This window comes from Danio aesculapii, chromosome 5 (genome assembly GCF_903798145.1).
Source record: "Danio aesculapii chromosome 5, fDanAes4.1, whole genome shotgun sequence".
NCBI lineage: Eukaryota > Metazoa > Chordata > Actinopteri > Cypriniformes > Danionidae > Danio > Danio aesculapii.
Window position 1 is genome coordinate 23,600,981 of NC_079439.1, and position 20,341 is coordinate 23,621,321.

At 36.5% G+C, this 20,341-nt stretch overlaps 3 protein-coding genes across 4 annotated transcripts in view; all 3 read left to right on the top strand.

Annotated features, from left to right (window-relative positions):
- The window catches only part of rpl36a (ribosomal protein L36A), a 168,102-nt gene that overhangs the window by 34,393 nt on the left and 113,368 nt on the right, over window positions 1-20,341 (top strand). The window lies entirely within an intron of this gene.
- LOC130229034 (restin homolog) lies at window positions 760-6,701 on the top strand. Its single transcript, XM_056457621.1, has 7 exons — window positions 760-843; window positions 1,716-1,742; window positions 1,835-2,167; window positions 2,265-2,344; window positions 4,303-4,363; window positions 4,440-4,871; window positions 4,994-6,701. The coding sequence occupies exons 2-7, from the start codon at window positions 1,724-1,726 to the stop codon at window positions 5,278-5,280; spliced, it is 1,212 nt and encodes a 403-aa protein (XP_056313596.1). The 5' UTR covers window positions 760-843; window positions 1,716-1,723; the 3' UTR covers window positions 5,281-6,701.
- si:dkey-27p18.3 (uncharacterized) overlaps window positions 9,088-20,341 on the top strand; it is a 51,689-nt gene continuing 40,435 nt past the window's right edge. For both annotated transcript variants that reach the window (XM_056457619.1, XM_056457620.1), the window contains exons 1-4: window positions 9,088-9,209; window positions 14,286-14,315; window positions 14,606-14,791; window positions 15,120-15,166. In XM_056457619.1, the coding sequence (XP_056313594.1) occupies window positions 14,294-14,315; window positions 14,606-14,791; window positions 15,120-15,166 (255 nt within the window). In that variant the 5' untranslated portion in view covers window positions 9,088-9,209; window positions 14,286-14,293. The remainder of the gene's footprint in view (window positions 9,210-14,285; window positions 14,316-14,605; window positions 14,792-15,119; window positions 15,167-20,341) is intronic.

The following is a 20,341-nucleotide window of genomic DNA, read 5'->3' on the forward strand; positions in this document are numbered from 1 at the left end:
TAGAAAACTTACAGTATTTGTTTATATTACTATAATTGTTGTCCTACCACAGTAAGAATTACCACAGCAGATTAATTCAGGTTCTTTTTTATAGTATGGTTAAAATATACTTCAGTGTTTGCTATACTTTACAGTACTATAGTATTTTTTATGTGGAAAAATATTACAGGAGTGAAGCTATTTAAAAAACACACACATTTTTAGCATTTGTTCTGAATTATATATGATCAAAATGGACACTGACACAAAAGAATAAGCATACTTGACCATGCAGTTCAGATCATCAGATCGATGAAATCCACCATTAACTGTAGTTTCAGTTGTTACACAGATCAGACATCTGATCCAAACAAGAGGTGAAACATATAATTGATGTTTAATTTACTGTCGCTGGTGGTTTAGACGCAACAAAAGAAATGTGCCTTCTGCATTATTGGCAGTGTTCACTTTTTTAGGTTATGAAATATCTCAGAAATGGAGCTGTTCGGAGTTAGTTATACAAAAAGAGATGTTGGATGGAGTAAAGTTTGAAATTGTTCATAGCAAATACTACTGTATATTAAAACAAGAAAAATGAAGTCTAACAAACAGACACAAGCAGACATCCAAACCTAAGCAGGAGAAACTGTGCTGTTTGTAAGTGTATAGGTGAAACTACAGTAGGTGAACTTAAAAGTGAAAGAGCTTTGAATTCTTTTAACCAGTGTGGCAGTATTTACAGGCAGTCACATGACAGGTAAAGAGTACTCTGAATACTTGCAACAATTCACATGTACAGATTTGTATGTGCTTCAAGCTCTCTGCACATTCTTCAATTCAGACTGAAATCATTTGACAGAAAAGGTAAAGTAACAAAGAATATTTGACTATTTACACACTGTGTTTTTGTAAAATGAAACAATGCATTAGAGAAGTCTTTAAATGCAAATGTTTTATTATAGCATGATGTTTAAAATTAGGTGTTCTTGTGAGAGACAAAATGTGCAGATGTTTCATGAAACAAACATTCTGTCATAAATGATCATAAAACCTGGTGGCCAGTCTATATCTAGATCTATATCCATGTTATTGTTTAACCAGCTCAAAGTCTTACTTTTTGGTCAAAACTACAGTAGTTTCATATGTCTAACTTTAAAAATATATGACCGAAAGGGTAAAAAAATGATGATTAACTTGTAAGACTAGTCTAAGCAGTTTATGCAACCTGGCCGCTGTTGTGTGACAAAGGCAAACATTTCACAACACTGCACTTAACAAGACCTTACAAATACAAAAGCAGAACTTGCTGTAAACAAGAAATTTACTTCATTGTTATATTATTTAACCAAACAAAGAGCCAGTAAATCAGAAAATATTGAAAATTTGAAGGGATTGTTCACCCGAAAATAAAATTTACTCAGCCTCATGTGGTTCCAAACGTTTATGAGTTTCTTTGTTTTGTTGAATACAAAAGAAGATATTTTGAAGAATGCTGAAAACCTGTAACCATTGACTTTTATAGTAGGAAAGACAAATATTATTGAATTCAATGGCTTCACGATCACAGCTTTCTTCCAAATATCTTCTGGTTTAGAACAAGTAAAGGATGAGTAAATGATGGCATCATTTTCTCTTTTGGGTGAACTATGGGACCTTATTTTGTAATGGGTTGGTTTTGGTTGGTTTGATACAAACTATTCTTTTCTCTGACTGAATGTTTTTGTCTACACTTGTAGGATAAATAATGGCAACTACAAGCAACAGTAAGTCTTCAAAATCCTGCTGCATACTTCATTAGCACTAAAATATGCTACTACAGAAAATGAAATGTCTGTGTTTCTCTCTGCCTTCATAGAAGAGTTTCATCTTATTGTCCCTAAAGCTCAGAGTGTTGAGGTGAATCTGGGGTCATCTGTCAGCGTTCAGTGTCTCCTGTCTCCTGAAATCAGTGCTGTTGACCTCGAGATCAGATGGTTTAAGGAGACAGAGTGTGTGTGTCTCTATAAGAACAGAGAAGTGACTGAAGGAAGGAGTTATGAGGGCAGAACAGGTCTGTCCACTGATGAGCTGAAGAGAGGAAACGTGTCCTTAAACCTGAGAGATTTCAGAGAATCAGACATGGGTGTTTACCTGTGTCAGGTCATCAGTGAAGACAGAACTGAGGAGAAAACTGTAGAAGTGGGAAGAGGTGAAGATTACTTAATTCTATCTTCAGTAATCACCTCCAAGAAAGAAGTATGGATCAGTCAAAAAAACAAGCTTTAAATTGTGTCTTATTTCCTCAGCAAAGAAAGATTCTGATGCCCAACCTGTAAATCAAACATCAAAGATTCAAGACACACAAGTCCATCTGACACTGCAAGAGGTAAGACCGAATATAATATAATATAATATAATATAATATAATATAATATAATATAATATAATATAATATAATATAATATAATATAATATAATATAATATAATATAATATAATATAATATAATATAATATAATATAATATAAAACAATTTAATACAATACAATATAATATAATTCATTAATTTTCTTTTTGGCTTAGTCCCTTTATTAATCTGGCTTAGTCCCTTTATTAATCTGGGGCCGCCACAGCGGAATAAACCGCCAACTTAGCCAGCATATGTTTTATGCAGCGGATGCCCTTCCAGCTGCAACCCATCCATACACTCTCATTCACACACAAACACTACAGACAATTTATCTTACCCATTTCACCTATACCACATGTCTTTGGACTGTGGGGGAAACCGGAGCACCCGGACAAAACCCACACGAATGCAGGGAGAACATGCGAACTCCACACAAAAATGCCAACTGACCCAGCCGAGGCTCGAACCAGCAACCTTCTTGCTGTGAGGCAACAGCACTACCTACTGCACCACTGCATCACCCATTATAACATTATATAAATATAATATAATATACTATAATATAATATAATATAATTTTAATGACTCAAATAACTTTTGAGAAAATGAAAAATAAATAAAATATATAAAATGGGTGATATAAATATTTAAAAAGGGGTGCAAACTGTGAAACTTCTCCAAAAGGAAAAGAAAAATATAATATTGTTTTCGTAAATATTACTTATTGTAAATATATTCCAAGTGCTGTTTAAAGAAGAGAATTTTAATAACGTTTAATTAGGTTAATAACTAATTCCTAATAACTCAATTATTTTGTCTTTGCCATGACAGAACATTATATTTTAATAGTTACTTTGCAATATAGCATTCAGCTTAAAGTGTACTTTAAAGGCTTATCTGTGGTAATTAACTAGGCAAGTTATGGTACTTTGGAAAGTCATTGGACAAATGTAGTTTGTTCTGTAGAAACTGTTAAAAGAATGAAGAGTGCTAATAATATAAAATATTAAAAACTGATTTTCTTCCAACCAAACTAATAGAAATAAGACTTTCTCCAGAATAAAAAAGTATACAATATCAAATGCTGTTATGTAAAAAGTCCATGCTCTGTATTGAAATATTTTGAGTGTAATTTTCACAGAAGGGCAAAAGATTTTGCCTGTAACATATAGTTTTGTTACACTGAATGATCTCTAAGTGGGTGTAAAACATGGTAAAAATGTATGACATTTATTCCTTTTTTCTCATAAAGCCACACGATTAAACATGAATAAAATCCTTTGTAGACCATTTTTACAGCTCCTGTAAAATTAAAATAAACATTTTTAGATGTTAGCTTCAGTCTGTTAGTTTTAAGGATATCTATAACTAGTGTGCTCCAAAACAGTGACAAAATCCGCATTTAGAAAGTATAAAACTGATATAAACATCCAAAGTTTGCAGCTTGTCACTTAATAGATCAACAGTTTTTTCTTGTCACCTCATACTTCAGGTTTTCATCAAATCTTGACCAGTCAATAGCTCTCCATTTTCTGACCTGCCCTGCCCCCTTAAAGACCTTCTCATTTGCTATTCATTTGATGCACTTGATCTCAACCACTCTCACTGAGAGAGCTATGAAAAAAACACTATTGCCTGTTTTTTTTTTAAGGGGAGGAGCTTTATATCTCACCCGCTCTTTATTTTTCAGTTGCGATTACGTCAAACATTGAATAAATTATGCACATTTCAAAAGCACTTTACGGGACCATTCAGTGATTCCTGTCTGGTTTTGATTGAAATATTTATGCACAACGATGTTCATTTCCATGTGTTCATTGTAAGAGGCTCTTATACTGTCCATAATGGATTTTTTTATACAGTACTGTACATCCAGTTTTTAGATTAACTTTATAATGTAGTGGCATAATGGGCTCGTTTTCTTCATTATCATAGTCAAATACAACATATGGGGAGACTCAGAGAATGAAAATGGAGGAATCTGCTTTAATTACAGGTAAGTGCTGTTAAAGTGTCTTTGTCAAATTAAATTTAGACTCGTCTACATCATCGCTGTAATTTAACTTTTTCAGAACTTCAAGTGAATTATGCGAAGCTACTCCACCAAACGATGTTTAAGGTGTTCAAAAACCAGGGGGAAAAACTGGAACAAACTGGACTACAGTTAAAAACATCCAAGAAGGATTTGGAAAGAGTCTCACAACAGCTAGAAACCATCACAGAAAAGTTTGGTCTACAAAATAAAAACGACCTTGATATGAAAGAGTCACGAATAGAAAAACACCTGCAACAAATAACTAAGTTTGTTGAAGAGAAACAGATTCAGCTTAAAGAGAAAGACACACAACTGGAAAATATGAGCAAACAGATGAGTGAGAAAGAAAAACTACTGGAGGACACAATGAAAGAGATGAAAACCAGCAAACAACAACTAGAGGCACTGACACAGGAGCAAAGCAATCTTAAGGAAAAGCTGGAGAAGAATGAACATTTGAGAATTTCAGGTAAGCAAACTGGTCATATAATCCAGTCTTTTACACAAGCATATATATTAATATGGGTGTTTATAAAGATTTAAATAAACTGAGTGATCTTACATGATGGATTGTGTTTGTGCTTCTCTCAGAGTTGAGTGAAAAATCCAAATGTCTTGAAGAAACTAAATCTCTTCTAGAAGAGAGAGATGCAAAAATTAAAGATCTGGAGAAAGAAAAAGAGAGACTTGATGGAGAACTTCAAGATAAGGACAAACGTCTCAATGAAATCAATGCCAAACTGATACAAACAGTGAGAGATGTTGAAAAGAAACAGAATCAGCTTCAGGGAAGACACGTGCAACTGGAGAATATGCACAAAATGTTGAATGAAAAAACGAGACACCCAGAGAACAAAGGGAGAGAGCAAGGAAAATAAAAGCATACGGGCAATTCCAGCGTTATGGATGCGACATTTCTAGTAAAAACTCAAAACACCCGGACGAAACCCACGCGAACGCAGGGAGAACATGCAAACTCTACACAGAAACGCCAACTGACCTAGCCGAGGCTTGAACCAGCAACCTTCTTGCTGTGAGGCAACAGCACTACCTACTGCACCAATGTGTCGCCCATAATATAATATAATATAATATAATATAATATAATATAATATAATCAGGGCTTTACAAGGCTGAAACTCATTTTTAAATTGCTTTCATTTTTAAGTTATTTACTGTATACATCATACTTTGTAGAAATTCTGTGAATTAAAATGCACAACCCAAAAAGAAACAATCCTAATCAAAAGGATAAGAGTTGGCTCACTCTAGAACTAAAATTATTGATTTTATTTTATTTGACTTCTTGTATGTATGAGGGAAAGGCTTGGTTATGGATGCAACTCCTCTCCCTTATGGATGTGATAGATGTGAAATTTCCACTTGTGTGACTTTGGTAAATCAAAATATAATAGTTTGAAACACTGACAGAGATATTTTTGAGTATTTTTACAGTACTGTAAAATGCTTGTTTACACAAAAAAAATGTAGAAACGGTTTCCCTATTTTGGTGAAAACTTTTTTTTTCCATGGCAAGGTTGATATTTGCATGGAATTGCTCATACATCTGAAAAAATAACAGCTGATGTGTTATCATTAAAGTGAAAATCATTAAAGCAATAAAATACTGGGGTTTTTTATGCACATGCATATTTAGACATGCATTTAAATATCTCCAAAATATGTCATAAAATTAATTAAAACAAACAAACAAAAATGCCTCAGTTTTATTTAATTTGAACATGTGCCATAATAGGGCAGACAGAATCTGTGGACATTTTTTGCTATTTCACATATTAAGTTTTTAGTCATGACATTTCTAAAAGCAGTCTGCATAAATCCGCAATTAGATCCACTTATTTGGTAAACAAAGCAAGTCTCTGATATAATATATCTACTCAAAGACAGAAAATCATATGAACATTTTCATATTAGTCAATAATATTACTGAAATTATTTAAAAAACTGAATAAATATAAGTTTACACAATAGTAAATAAATAGACTCAATGATGGGCTAAAAATCTGTGGAAGATTTCTGCACATGCTGATTTCGTGTGGGCCTACCCATAACATAACACATATTGATTGTTTGTATTCACAAGTCATGCTGGTTACTAGTGCATGAATTAAGTAATTTGTTTTAATGAAAGACCTGAAAACGAGTTTACTCATCTTGTAGAAAGTTATTATTCAGATACTCAGTTTTCTTTATTTTAATGACTTTTATACAATTCAAATTATACCTACATTTCAGTTGTGGGTTTTAATGATATTCTATCGGGTGCCTTCTGAAATGTCAATGAATGCATAATGGAAAATTAAAGTGTAAGTTTAATCTAGTCAGATGACTTTCTTGTGTTTGAATTGTTGTGTGTGAATGTTGAGTTGTCTTGGGGTGTACTGTAAATGTAATGTGGTGTTTGTATGTTAGCCAGTGAGACAAGCAGAAATAGCCTTTAGCTAAATTACTGTATAGTAAGTATAAACCATTTTGAGGGATGTGAACAAAAACAATGGTCCCAAACATATTTCCTGTTTTACATTTTTTATTTCTATATCTTCCGAGAATTCAAAAAGAGCCACATATTGATAATTAATGCTATGATAGCTGTTTTAACATTAAGTTATGATTGAATTTCCTCTTGATACCGTTAAAAAACAGTTTGACAGCATGCAGGAAATGTTCATGGGCCAATGACATGACCACATTGAAATGGTCTATAGCAAAGAATAATTGAATGTGAGAAACTAATGAAACAATGAAACTTGTTTGCCATTTTAAAGAGCCCATATTATGGGTTTTTGAAAATGCCCTTCCATGTAGTGTGTAACAGCTCTAAGTGAAGTGAAATATCCAGCTAAGGCTTAAATCTGTAAGTGTACAGTGTTTAAAACTATTGATTCATCTATAAAGGAGTCGACTCATAGTGCTTCAAACGAGTCGTCTTGATAACGAGTCATTAGGTGTTTCGTGATGACGCGGCTACAAAACACAAGTAGTTGTACGCGCAAACCCAGGAGATTTGAAACCTGCGGCCCCGCCCACTAACAGAAAAAAAGTCTCACACACACACACACACACACACACACAGAGAGAGACACCGGTGGAATGAAGTCACGCTGTGAAGATGGATTTTATTGACAGTCTAATCAAAGATGAAACCTCAGCAATATAGCCCAGCCTTGAGCAGATCGAGTGCTTCTGGAAATTACATGCTTAAAAAGAAGACTTCATCGGTTTGTTAAAGGAAGGATCAGTAAAGACTGTCAGAACATGGATCAGTGCATCATGGATCAGTTTCTTCCCCCATTTCACCAGTGTAAGTACGTGCGATTAAAATTGATACCTCGTTTACTCTAGCTTGCAAATTATGTATTTAGTTGTGTTTTGTTACTTGTAACTGCGTGTACTGTATCAGGTTAACTCTTTATATTCTCTTATCGCGTGTAAAGCCACGTTCAAAATGTGATGCGTGCAGCTTTGTTTACGGATCGTCAGCTGTTGCTACACGCATGCAACGATCAAGTTTCAAAATAGTTCAGCTCAGTTTTCGAGGTGAGTTGTCTAAATTGCACCCAGCAAGCTGAACTGGCGCTCTAGGCATGTGTGTCATGTCCTCGGGGAGGATTGTAATGTGTGTCGTGTGTCGTGTGTGTGTGTGTGTGTGTGTGTGTGTGTGTGTGTGTGTGTCTCCTCCGAGGGTAATGTGTGTGTATGTCTCCTCATCACGCCGCCCTCAACCCAATAGTGAAAACGAAAGGGACCCGTTAGTAAAATGAGGACCGGGCGGTGTCGCGGTTAAATTTGAAGACCGGAGGGGGGGGGATATAACGGAGCGATTCGCGGATATATCCGAGCGCCGCCCTGTGTGTGCGTGCGTGTGTGTGTGTGTGTGTGTGTGTGTGTGTGTGTGTGTGTGTGTGTGTGTGTGTGAAAAGAGCAAGTAGACTGCGACGGGCTAGGAGATCTCCTCGCCAGTTCTTGGACTTTTTGCTCAATAAAATAGTTAGTCGTCAGTATTTTCTAGTCCATCGTCTGTATTTACATTCACCCACTGCCAGCCAAAATCCACTATAAAGCGTGTATGCACTGTGACTACTTTTATATTGTTGATTAGCAGCTGGGCATTTCACTCTGCCTCGCTGAAGCCTTGTCCGTGTCGACCAATCGCAGCAGATTCATATGGGAGTCGCTGGGATAATTAGGTAAAAATAAATGCAGATTATAAGTGTTTTTTGACCTTGCATGCATATTAGACTGTTGTTGGAGACCCTTACAACCTAAATATGACCCTATTTCATGTACAATATGGGCTCTTTAAACGCTTGGATAATTGGAGATACTGCACATTTTAAATAAATTATATTTTACATTAATAATTTTTACATGTCTAAGTTAGTAGAAAGTAGTCAGCTGTGAAAAATATGTGTGTTACAAAATGGATGAGACTTGTTTTTATTGAATGGTTAAAGTGAGGTTGTACAAGAATAAAAACCTCAAAAACAAACGCTATTCTGGCACCATATATAATATAATAATATCTAATAAATCCCAACATTGCTGCTTCCAACAGCATTGTTCTTCGTGTTTATGCTGCTTATGTCCGATTTATAGTCTCTTCCTGGGGGCGGGGATGGAGCACTCAGCCGCTGTGAGAGGTGCAGTGACTGCAGCTGAGGAAGTGAAAGTGAAAGAATACTTTCTCTTACTCTGAGACCAGACCATAGACTGTTCAAGAAGGATCAGACCAGACTGACACCTTGTTCTTATTACAGCTAATAGACTGCACATCTGAAGAAAATAGGTAGGATAAGTAAAGTTTATTATATAAATGCTCTTTTCACTAAATGCAGAAAGCCATAACTTTCTTCTTTTCGTTGTCTTTGCGTTTCATTAACCGCCATGACGACGCTAAAATACATTTGGCACGGTCAAATTTATTTGTGTTGATCACAAAACTGCTTTATATTCGTATATAAACAGTATTTAAAGCTAAATCAATCGTTTGCCCAAAGAGGGCAGGCTTAACTACACCTCGGGTGAGGTTTGAGGTTAAGTTGGTTTCCACATTCTAGAACAGTGACAACTTTTGACACGCTCACTATAATGTTTACCGTGTTACTCTGAATATTCGGTCTAAAACCGCAGGTAAGCATTGAGGTAAACTTGGTTTTATATTCGCACATTCGTTTATTTAGAAGTTTCTTTATTGTTTACCATGTTACTTTGAATATTCGATCGGAATTAGCATGCAAGTATGACTTGAAAACAACATTAACATTGTTTATTTGACTGTGAGCAATGTTGTACTTTGATAGTCATTGGCTGATTGGATGATTTCGCTATTTAGAGTTTACAAATAATACTTTTATGAAATTATATTATTAAGGGGAAAGTCCGAAGGTGCGAATATAAAACCAACTTTACCTCAATCAGGTAAGCATGACTCCAAAACAACATCACTATTCATTCGAATAAATTATTGTCATTGGCTACTAATATAATTTCAATATGAAGAATTTGCAAATATATATATATATATATATATATATATATATATATATATATATATATATATATATATATATATATATATACACTTTTCTGAAATTATATTATAAAGGAGAAAGTCCGAATGTGCGAATATAAAACCAACTTTTGACGTTGCTAAAAGGAATTAGCTCACGACTTGTTATGATGACTTGCACTATTCCTTTCGGTTTCATTAGACCGTACCATCTCTCTCAAATATTAGGCTAAATTGCACTGTTTTAAATATGTAAAGTGTTCATATACAGATAACATACATATCGTCACCTTGGAATTATAAGGTCCTATCTACATTCTGAATGATTTTGAGATATTGAGCTTCAAAGTTTTTGAATTCCATAGTAAACAGTACATATAAAAAACTTTAAAAAAAATAAAAAAGGTGTCATTTAATACGAATATGTCAATAACTAAATTTTGACAAAAATGTCAGATCCCAGCAAGCATTTTTTGGTCTAAAAGATGTCTATTAGACGTCTAAACATAGCCTAGACGTCTAGGCTAAATCACGGCTAAATTTGGGCTGTCAGTGAAAATCTAATAGACGTCTAAGCATAGCCCAAGTTTAGACGGCTACATATATACGTCAATTAGACGGTGAAATTTGGTCTAGGCTAAATCACGGCTAAATTTGGGCTGTCAGTGAAAATCTAATAGACGTCTAAGCATAGCCCAAGTTTAGACGGCTACATATATTAGTCTATTAGACGGTGAAATTTGGTCTAGGCTAAATTATGGCTAAATTTGGGCTGTCAGTGAAAATCTAATAGACGTCTAACCATAGCCCAAGATTAGACTAAACGTGATTTAGACGCCTTTTCAACGGTTACATATATACGTCTAAAACCCGGTGAATTTTGATCTAGGCTAAATAATGGTTAAATTTGGGCTGTCAGTGAAAATCTAATAGACGTCTAAGTACAGCCCAAGCATAAACAAGTCATTAAAATTTCAGCTAATGAATGATTATGTTTATACATTTAATAAACAACAAAAATACACATATACATATCAACATTTTTGATCAACAGGTTCTCAAAAATGCAATCCATTCAAACTGATTAAACAAAGCTTTTATTAATGAAAGCAACAAACATTAAACAATATAAAATAAATATATATGAAAATGTCAAAGTTATGACGAAACAAATAAGATAAATAATTTTTTTTCCTGTTGAACACAGAAAATATTTTAAAGGAAGCTGAAAACCTGTAAAAAACAGACCATGGAAGTACAGGTTATACACCAATGGTTACAGGTATTCAGCTTTCTTCAAAATATCATGTTCAACAGAATAAAAGAAACTCAAAGGCTGTTATTTTTGCTTGATATGCACTCAAAATTATTCTTGTAGCTTAAAAATATTCTGATTAAACAACTGAAAGCATGTGGTCTGTTTTGAGGATGTTTTAGGTTTTTATCTGGACTTTAAACAAGCTGGGACCATTGCTTTCTATAGAGAATGAGTGAGCTCTCAGATTTCACCTGAACTATCTTAATTTGTACTTCGAAGACAAATCAATGTTTGGTACGACACGGATAATTAAACGTTTTCATTTCTGGTTAAAGAAACCCTTTAAGTGTACATGAACCCAAAAAGTCCATCCAATCTATATGTGACACTCAGCAGGTTCTGCAAAACTTCTACACCAACATCTGTAGGTCTGTCCCCAGGACCAGCATCCTCAGCCCTAACGATAAAGATCTCCACTGTTGTGTGAGCATTTTGAGATTGAGTCACTGCACTTTCAGTCCTGGAGAAAAAGGAAAGAAAATACGGAGATGTGTTCCAAACTCAGTCCTGTGACTGTGAGTTTTACAAATACATTTATGAAAGGAAGATGGGTTGACACACTTACCACATATTCCTTTAAAAGTCTTCATTGAGGTAGATGCACACACTCTTCAAATGAGGTAGGTCCTCAGGACACAATCACGCTTGATGGTTACGTATTAAAACTAGAAAAAAAAAAACACCTATTAACATAAAAAATAATTATCCACAGGTTTACAGCTTAAAGCGTATTACTTATTTACACATTTAAATTCAATTATTTATTCACTTATTTTAACTATTTTAGTATCAGTGTTATATTCAATGTTTCTTTATGTCAACAGCAGTTATATGGATAATGCATAAATATTGTTTAATATTCATCATTCTGTGTGTTTGATGTGACTCGAAAGCTTCATCCAGCTTGTGAATGCACATGGGCAATCTGCATATGGACAGGGAAAACAGGGAAACCAGCAAATGTGGCCATAGTGTAAATGTTTTAGTCTAAAGTGTTTAAGCAACTCATACATGCTAGACTGCTCATTTTACACAGCCACACTCAAATATCTGTGGAGGAAAAACAAATAATTACAAATATTAGAGAAGCATTATAATAATAATAATAATAATAATAATAACTTCATAGTAATCAGCTTACTTTATACTAGATTTTACTGTGACAAATCAAAATTCAGGTAATCATATTACTAAAAAATGACATTTTCCATAACATAGTATTATATATAGTTTATTTATAAAATATAAATCAATAAAAAAATCAGAAATTAACTTGAATTGATTCTCTAAAAACAGAATTAACTTGGTGTTTGTGTTTAAAAGTCTCTTGTTATGAAATCACAAGCAAACATGATTTAAAAGCCAGAACTGCGGTTTCATCTCATGACTGACTTTTTATTTGACTCCATGAGGCAATTTAATTAAGACGACTCGCAATGTACACAATAAATGCTCTTAATCACCGAACTTTGCTTAATAAGAGTTTCATTTTGCGTGTTTAAAATGTTGTAACACTCCCTCACACCGTTTTTGTTTGTCTAAGATTTTTGGAATAAAGGGTGCCTGTCCATTGATATGAGCGTAATACTATATTAAAACTCGCACATTTAATAAAAAACATTGCTAAACAACATGATATTAAAGCATATTACACTTACCTTGCAGGCCACTCGCGCTCGCAATCCTTAGCGCTACAAATTTCAAACCACAACAGCTTCTTCCTCTTGATTTGTTGGTCCATTTCAGCCGAGCCTACTCGACAAATGTGCAATACCGCCATCTATCGTATGGAGTACGGAACTGCATTGATTTTTCTTAACTGATTAGATCTGGATTGTTTTACCGTAAGATATATGTAATATATTATAAATAAGATATATTATACCATATTCATTTTTGATTAAAAATAAAAAGGCAGTAAGTCTGTAATTAATTTTTTATGTCAATTTTGCGAGGTGGGTAAAGCCCATCTAATTCAAAGCTAAATTATGGCTACAAATAGAACATGTCACGAAATTACATCTTAAAACTTACTGATAATGCAAATACAGTGAATCAGTTTAGGCTATCAGTGGGCTATAAATAGCCGGCCAGATGACGAGCTAATTCAAGGCTACACTCAGACTATGAAAATAGCATATATATTTAAAAGCCCTAACACCTTATATGCGATTGGCTTTCCTTACTTGAAGGAATATCATACATATCACAAGGTATTTTGCCAAAAAAAAAGACAGGTAAGCAAATTTAAGGTTTTTTGGCTAGAGATGGGTTACGCATAGCCGGACTAGATTGGGTCTATACTTCACCAAGAAACTGAAACTACGTCTATTACTTGCAGGAACCTCATAAACGCTATTGACTTTTCTTACATGATGGAGTATCATACATATCATAAGTTTTATTTAGCAAAAAACAACATACAACCAAATTTAAGGTTATTCGGGCTAAAATTGGGTTACACGTAGCCGGGCTAGATCTGGTCTATACTTCACCTCCTAGCCGGTGAAATGACGGCTATTGCTTGCTGGGATAGAACCTTATAATTCTAAGGTGACGATATCTTGTGAAATGGGCCTGCAAAAAGGTACTTTTAATATTGGATTAGTAGGGGAATTGTTGTTTTGAGTTACATCCTGCTGATTAATCATTTTTTATATTTCATATTAAAGTATTTTGTACTCCTAACCTAGCCCGTGCCAAACTATTTTCAGACAGGCAAAGTGAAATTGAATGATTACAGAGCATTTACACACACATATATATATATATATATATATATATATATATATATATATATATATATATATATATATATATATATATATGTGTGTGTGTGTGTGCGTGCGTGCGTGCGCGTGTGTGTGTGTGTGTGTGTGTGTGTGTGTGTGTGTGTGTGTGTGTGTGCATGTGTGTGTGTGGCATTTTGCTATTGTGAAAATCAAGTCAAGATGAGTTATTTTAGTTATATTAAAATGTAAGATAAATGTTCGAATTCATTCAGCTGATTCATGTTGAGTCTTGTTTCTTTTTAGGAGACAAAATGGATGTTGAGACAAGTACAAGTAAGTTAAGACATCGTACATTTGATTTAACCTTATAAATATTTTTCATTTAATAATAATTTGTAAAAATAGTAGGTTATGCATAACACACTTTCCAAATCTGTGTGCTTTATATAGAGCAGTTTTACTGAAGAGGTTTAACATTTATTTTCATCTTACAAATTTCAAAATAAAAATGAATCAAATTAAAATAAATACTTTTTCCAAATAAAGGTTGTGAATGTAATGTCTGTAGTTTCTGTGTAAGTTATTCTATTCTTTCTTCAACACTTTCTCTGAAACTGAATTAGTGTCAAATATGAGAGACTTGACTTCTGCAATCAGTACTGTTGACCTGGAGATCGAATGGTTCAAGAAGACAGACTGTGTGTATTCCCACAAGATACAAAACAGCTTACCTCTGAAGAATGAATCTGGTGTTGGTGTTTACCTGTGCCAGGTTACTTGTGAAGACAGAATCAAGAACATTAACATATGTGAGTGTTTATATGTGTGTATAACTTAAATCTACACCAGTTCTAATTGCATGTCTGAACAAAATGAAAATTAGAGGATTTATAAAATGATGTTTTTTCCAACTGAACTACAACCAGTATGGGATAAACTATTGGAATCAAATAATATACCTACTGATCGAAGCCTTTTTTAAAACTATTCTTAGAGAGTCAATGTGCAGAAGAACTTTAAAATAAACAAGCCATCCAATCACGTTGGAAAAAATAGAATTTTTTTCTGTTCATGTTGTTTTTTTTTAATCTTCAAAAGAGGTTTCATTGTGACTCATACAGCATTATTTCCCAACAGCTTTAAAGGAGGCCCCTGGAACTGAACAAACATCCACATGTAAACTGGTAATGCTCAAATTAATGCTTCTATTAAATTTTCTATTTTATTCCTTCAAAACATTGTTATTTAGTGGAGATTTGTCCAGTCTGGTTTTATTGATCATAATCATCCAGAGCATTTAAGGCTGATTTTCCATCAGACTAGTTGTTTCAGTATCTGGCACATTTGGCCATTTACTGTATATGAATAAGGCAATCATGCTGAGATCTGCACCAAAAACAACCGGTCTGAGTTCAGAAGGTCCAATGCATAGTTGTGCCCTGTGTTTCCATCCGTTTATGAGACTTCTGTATGTATAGTCCTGGACACAAGTTGTTGTATCTCCAGACTACATAATCTTCTAGATCTAAATGATTTCACTAGAATCCAAAATAAATCACATATAGCAATTTAACTATCAGGTAATAATGTATAATGCCAATTACACAATTAAACATTAAGATTCCAGAATACACTTAATGAGCATCAGTTGCTCAAAAAAGTTATACATACACATGATGCCTAAGAAGCATGCTTTCTGAACCAGGATCAACCAAGGCCCACAGCAACAAGCAAATACAAAGCCCTGCAATCGTTGCTAAAGCCCCAATATGTATAATAGTATAAAACACTATTAAACTTTTATGCAGCAACGATGTCACATGGGCAATGGACTGTTCACACAAAAATGAAACTGCAGACAATTTGCTCTCCCTCTGGCCATCCTTAAGGTGTAGGTAAACTGTTTTCTCGAACATAATATTTTAGAATATTTCTACCTTAAACCGTGGTCTTTGGTGAATTATATTGTAATCAGGGGCACCACTAGGTGGGGGGGGGGTAAGTTAGGATGATTCTAAGGGCCCATACATTTAACATTATTAATACATTATTCTAATACATTATCGCTCTTCACTTGCATCCGCGTTCTCAACCAATTCCCCATCCTTCCTCTACACTTTCAAACGTGATTACTCCCCGACCCCACTCTTCACTTTCATCCGCGATATCTTGTCAGAGGGCCCGTGGCGGCCAGCGGCGCCCCTGATTATATTTGTAGATCATTGGTAACCTTCCCTTTCTCACAGTAAAACAAAACATGCAATCAAAACAGAACGGCTACTGATGATAAATACTTTTCAAAGATGCTGGAACCTAGAATAAAATGACATGCACAATTTCAGTCAAGGACATGACATATTCTCAGATTCCTAATGTTTGAGATACATTACACAACAAAACTTTACACAAATTTTATTGCACATAATTGAATAACACAAAAGTCTGTTATGGGTTTGTTGAGGCAGGATGAGTATGTGCTGCCATTTCAAAATTGGTGGAGGTTAGTTAGGATAAGTGCATGTTTGTGGAGTTCTCAAACAGAGAATCAATGATGCAGTGATAGATAAAACACAAGGTTATACAATCAGGTAACAAGAAAAACGCACTTCTCATCTACTGGTTTAGTATTGTAACTCCAGTCACTTTCCTGCATAGATCTCTATTTGAGCAAAAGCTTCTAATAGAAACAAAGAGCATAAACATCATAACAAATTAACAGTTTGCTTTTAATGTGACCAGTGGACATACAGTAATTCCAAACACATCACTATGTAAATTTATGTTATCTATTTAGTTTATTGTATCTATCTCTTGTATTTACACTCGTCATTACCTGATTTAGGTAGAATTAAACTGTGGGCCATCTATATATGATTACATGACATCTATATCTAACTTAAAATTAAACAGATTTTCGTTTATATTTTTTCTAATCTTCTATCCTTTTCATATATATCTATCCATCCCTATGCAAATCTTACATGGCCATATATGAACACATATATGAAATATTTTAGCTGATATTTAAATTTGTTATATTTAATGTTATATTGTTGTAAGTGACTTGATTTCTGGAAAAAAAAATAATGTTAAAGTTGAATAGAGTTCAGTGAATAGTATTTAAAGAGTTGAATAAGGGAAGCATGGAGTGACTGTAATATTTTTCTTTATTTCACAAAGGATTTACAGGATCTGGAGAAGATGATTACCATTGATACATTATACGAATCACCAAAGACCATGGTTTCTAAATTATTTTATATATAATTTTGGCTTATTAATATTCTCTTGAAGAAAAAAGCCACCTGCATCTTGAATGGCCTGAGAGAGTAAATGTTCAGCAGCAAAAAGATTCAAACTTTTATTTTTGATTAAACTATTGCATTAAATGTTATCAAATAGTCCCTTTAAGTTCTGTATGAAAAAAAAATACATGGATACAAAATTTGCTCGACAGTAAACTTTTTATGAGTGTGTAAGCCTTGGAGCTTACGCTGCTATTCTGAACCAATAATTGAAAACAGAAAGCAGTTGAAGGATGTATTAGTGATGCACGGATGGAGGTTATATCTGCGGATAATCCGCAGGTCGGGCTGGTCGGGTAATAAACAAATAGTAGGCACAGTAGATGCTATTCTGTTTTTGCACAGTGCAAAGAAAAAGGCCAAGTAAACACAACATAGCTGACGTTTAGGCTGAAGTGGCACCCTTTTTGTTTTCGTGTTCCTGTATCTGTAAAAGCTAAAATGTCTTATTTTTACTTTCTGTATCTATTTGAAAATGAAGAAAATGTTGTCTAAAGACAAACTTTTGTTTTTATAAAGAAATGTTCATTTAAAAACATTGAAGATTAACGTATTATTTTACTATCAGAGATGCGCAGATTAGTTCACTGAATCTGCTGTTGACATCCACGGTGACCTATCATCATGCCTAAAACAAGGAATTAAATTATTAAAGTGCTAGGGCCACCTACCAGTGCTACCATGCGCAGACGCTGGCCCAGCTCCACGAGAGTGGTTCCAACCAAGGCTTGTTACGAGCCCCGCACTGCAAACGACTGAGCTTTACGGACCACAAGTCTGCTGCGTGTGCCCTGGGAAGGACGATGGCCACATTAGTGGTCCAGGAACGCCACCTCTGACAAAGTTTGCTTTCTTAACTCACCCATATCCCAGGCTGGCCTGTTCGGCGACACCGTCAGTGGATTCACCCAGGACTTCATGGCGGTGCAGTCGTATGCGATGGGCTGAGTCATCTATCGGCAGGGACGTAAAATCATGAGTCTCTTGCCCCCACCTTCTCCGCGGGACCCCAGCGCTTCCCGGATCAGCCCTCCCACTCCGCGCTGCCCCACTGCGCAGTGGCTCATACGCACAATCAAACTCGGCTACGTGATTCAATTTGCGAAAGGGCTTCCCAAGTCTACAGGTGTGTATCTCACCAGGGTCAGTCCTGTGCCCACCCCTGTCTTGCAAGAGATGACTGCTGTCCTTCTGGCGAAGGATGCAATCTAACCGGTCCCTCCAGCTTTCGGGCTCTCTCTGTCTCCGTGGGTTTTCACCAAGGTCGCAGAGGGTGCCCTGGCGCCCCTTCGGCCCGCATACTCAATTATCTCGACTGGCTGATTTAGCGCTCACTGGATCAATTGATTACCCACAGAGACAGGGTGCTTCAGCACCTTGACCTATTGGGGCTTCAGGTCAACCGAGAAAAGAGCAAGCTCGCCCCCGTGCAGAGCATCTCTTTTCTCGGGTTGGAGCTGGACTCGATCACCATGACGGTGAACCCTAACCCTAACCCAGCTGATGCTGACCTGTCTGAGAGAGTTCGACAGAGAAACTGTGGTCTCACTGATATTATTCAGAGGCTCCTGGAGCATAAGGCATCTGCAGCCGCAGCCATATGAGACTGCTTCAGCATTGGCATCACGATCGGGTCCCAAGACGCGCATGGCACGCAAGTGTGCACCGGGTGACTGTCACTCCGCTGTGTTGCTGCGCCCTCAGACTCTGGATGGACCCTGCATTTCTACAGGCCTGTGTAGCCTCTAGAAGAAATGTCCAGGCATGTCATCATTTTGACGGATGCTTCCAGTTGCGCTGGGGGGCCGTGTGGTGCGGGCATGTAGCTGTGGGTTCATGGTAGGAACCTGGTTGCATTGGTGTTTTAATCGCCTGCAGCTGTTGGCAGTGTATATCGCGCTGCGCTTTTTTTTACTGGTGCTAGAGGGGAAACACGTGCTGGTCAGGATGGACAGCACGGCGACGGTAGCATATAACAACTGTATGGGGGGTATCCGCTCTCACCACATGTCTCATGCGGTGCAATCGCTGCATTCCATTCTTCCCCACCGAGCTCAACCATACAGCCGATGCGCTATCACGGCAGTTTCACCTGAGAAAATGGAGACTCCACCCCCAACTGTCCAGCTGTTATGGGCTGCACCTTTCTCTCTAATAGAGATTTGTTCGCTCTCTCGCTTGAGTTCCCCACTTGGCGAACCCTGCAGAGTTCCACTATCTACACAGCTGGCCCCGGGGCATGCGTAATACGCATTTCTCCAGTGAGCCTACTCACACAGATACTGCGTAAAGTCAGGGAGGACGAGGAACATGTCTATGTATTGCACCTTTCTGGCTCAATCGAACCTGTATTTCAGCTCTCTCCTCGTGATGGCCCCTCCCTGGCACACCCCCTGGAATAAGCTTCTTCTCTGGGACAGGCACCATTTGGCACCTGCGCCCAGATCTATGCCTCACGTATAGTCCATAGATGGAGCGCGGAGGACTTAGATAACCTACCGATCAGGTGGTTAACACTGTCACTGCGGCTAGAGCACCCTCTACGAGGTATGCCTACACCCTGAAGTGGAGTCTATTCACTGTGTGGTATACTTTTTCCCCAAGAAGGACCCCAAACATGCCAGATCAGTGTGATGCTATGCTCCTTCAGTTGACTGGAGCTAAGGCTGTCCCCTCCACTCTGAGGGGTTGGTGTTACGATCATACCCGCTCTGGGGACACGGCAATGGCAGCGCGCTGGGAAAGCATTGCCTCATCATCAAGTTCCCAGAGGCGCGAGACTTGGATATTAATTCATCCTGTTCCCCTCTCATACCCACTTGGAGATCTCTCTTAGGCGAAGTCTGCTCGATCACTCAACTTAGTATCTTAAGATGTCTGTCCAGGTAGACCGCTCTGCTGGTTGCATTGGCATCAGTCAAATGGGTGGGTATCTGAAGGCACTTTCAGGGCCAGCCCGGGGCCAACGTTTTGGGCCAGCCAACACTCACGTTTTTCCTGAGACTAGGGTTGGGAACCGAAACCCGGTCCCATTATAGCACCGGTACCTTTGTA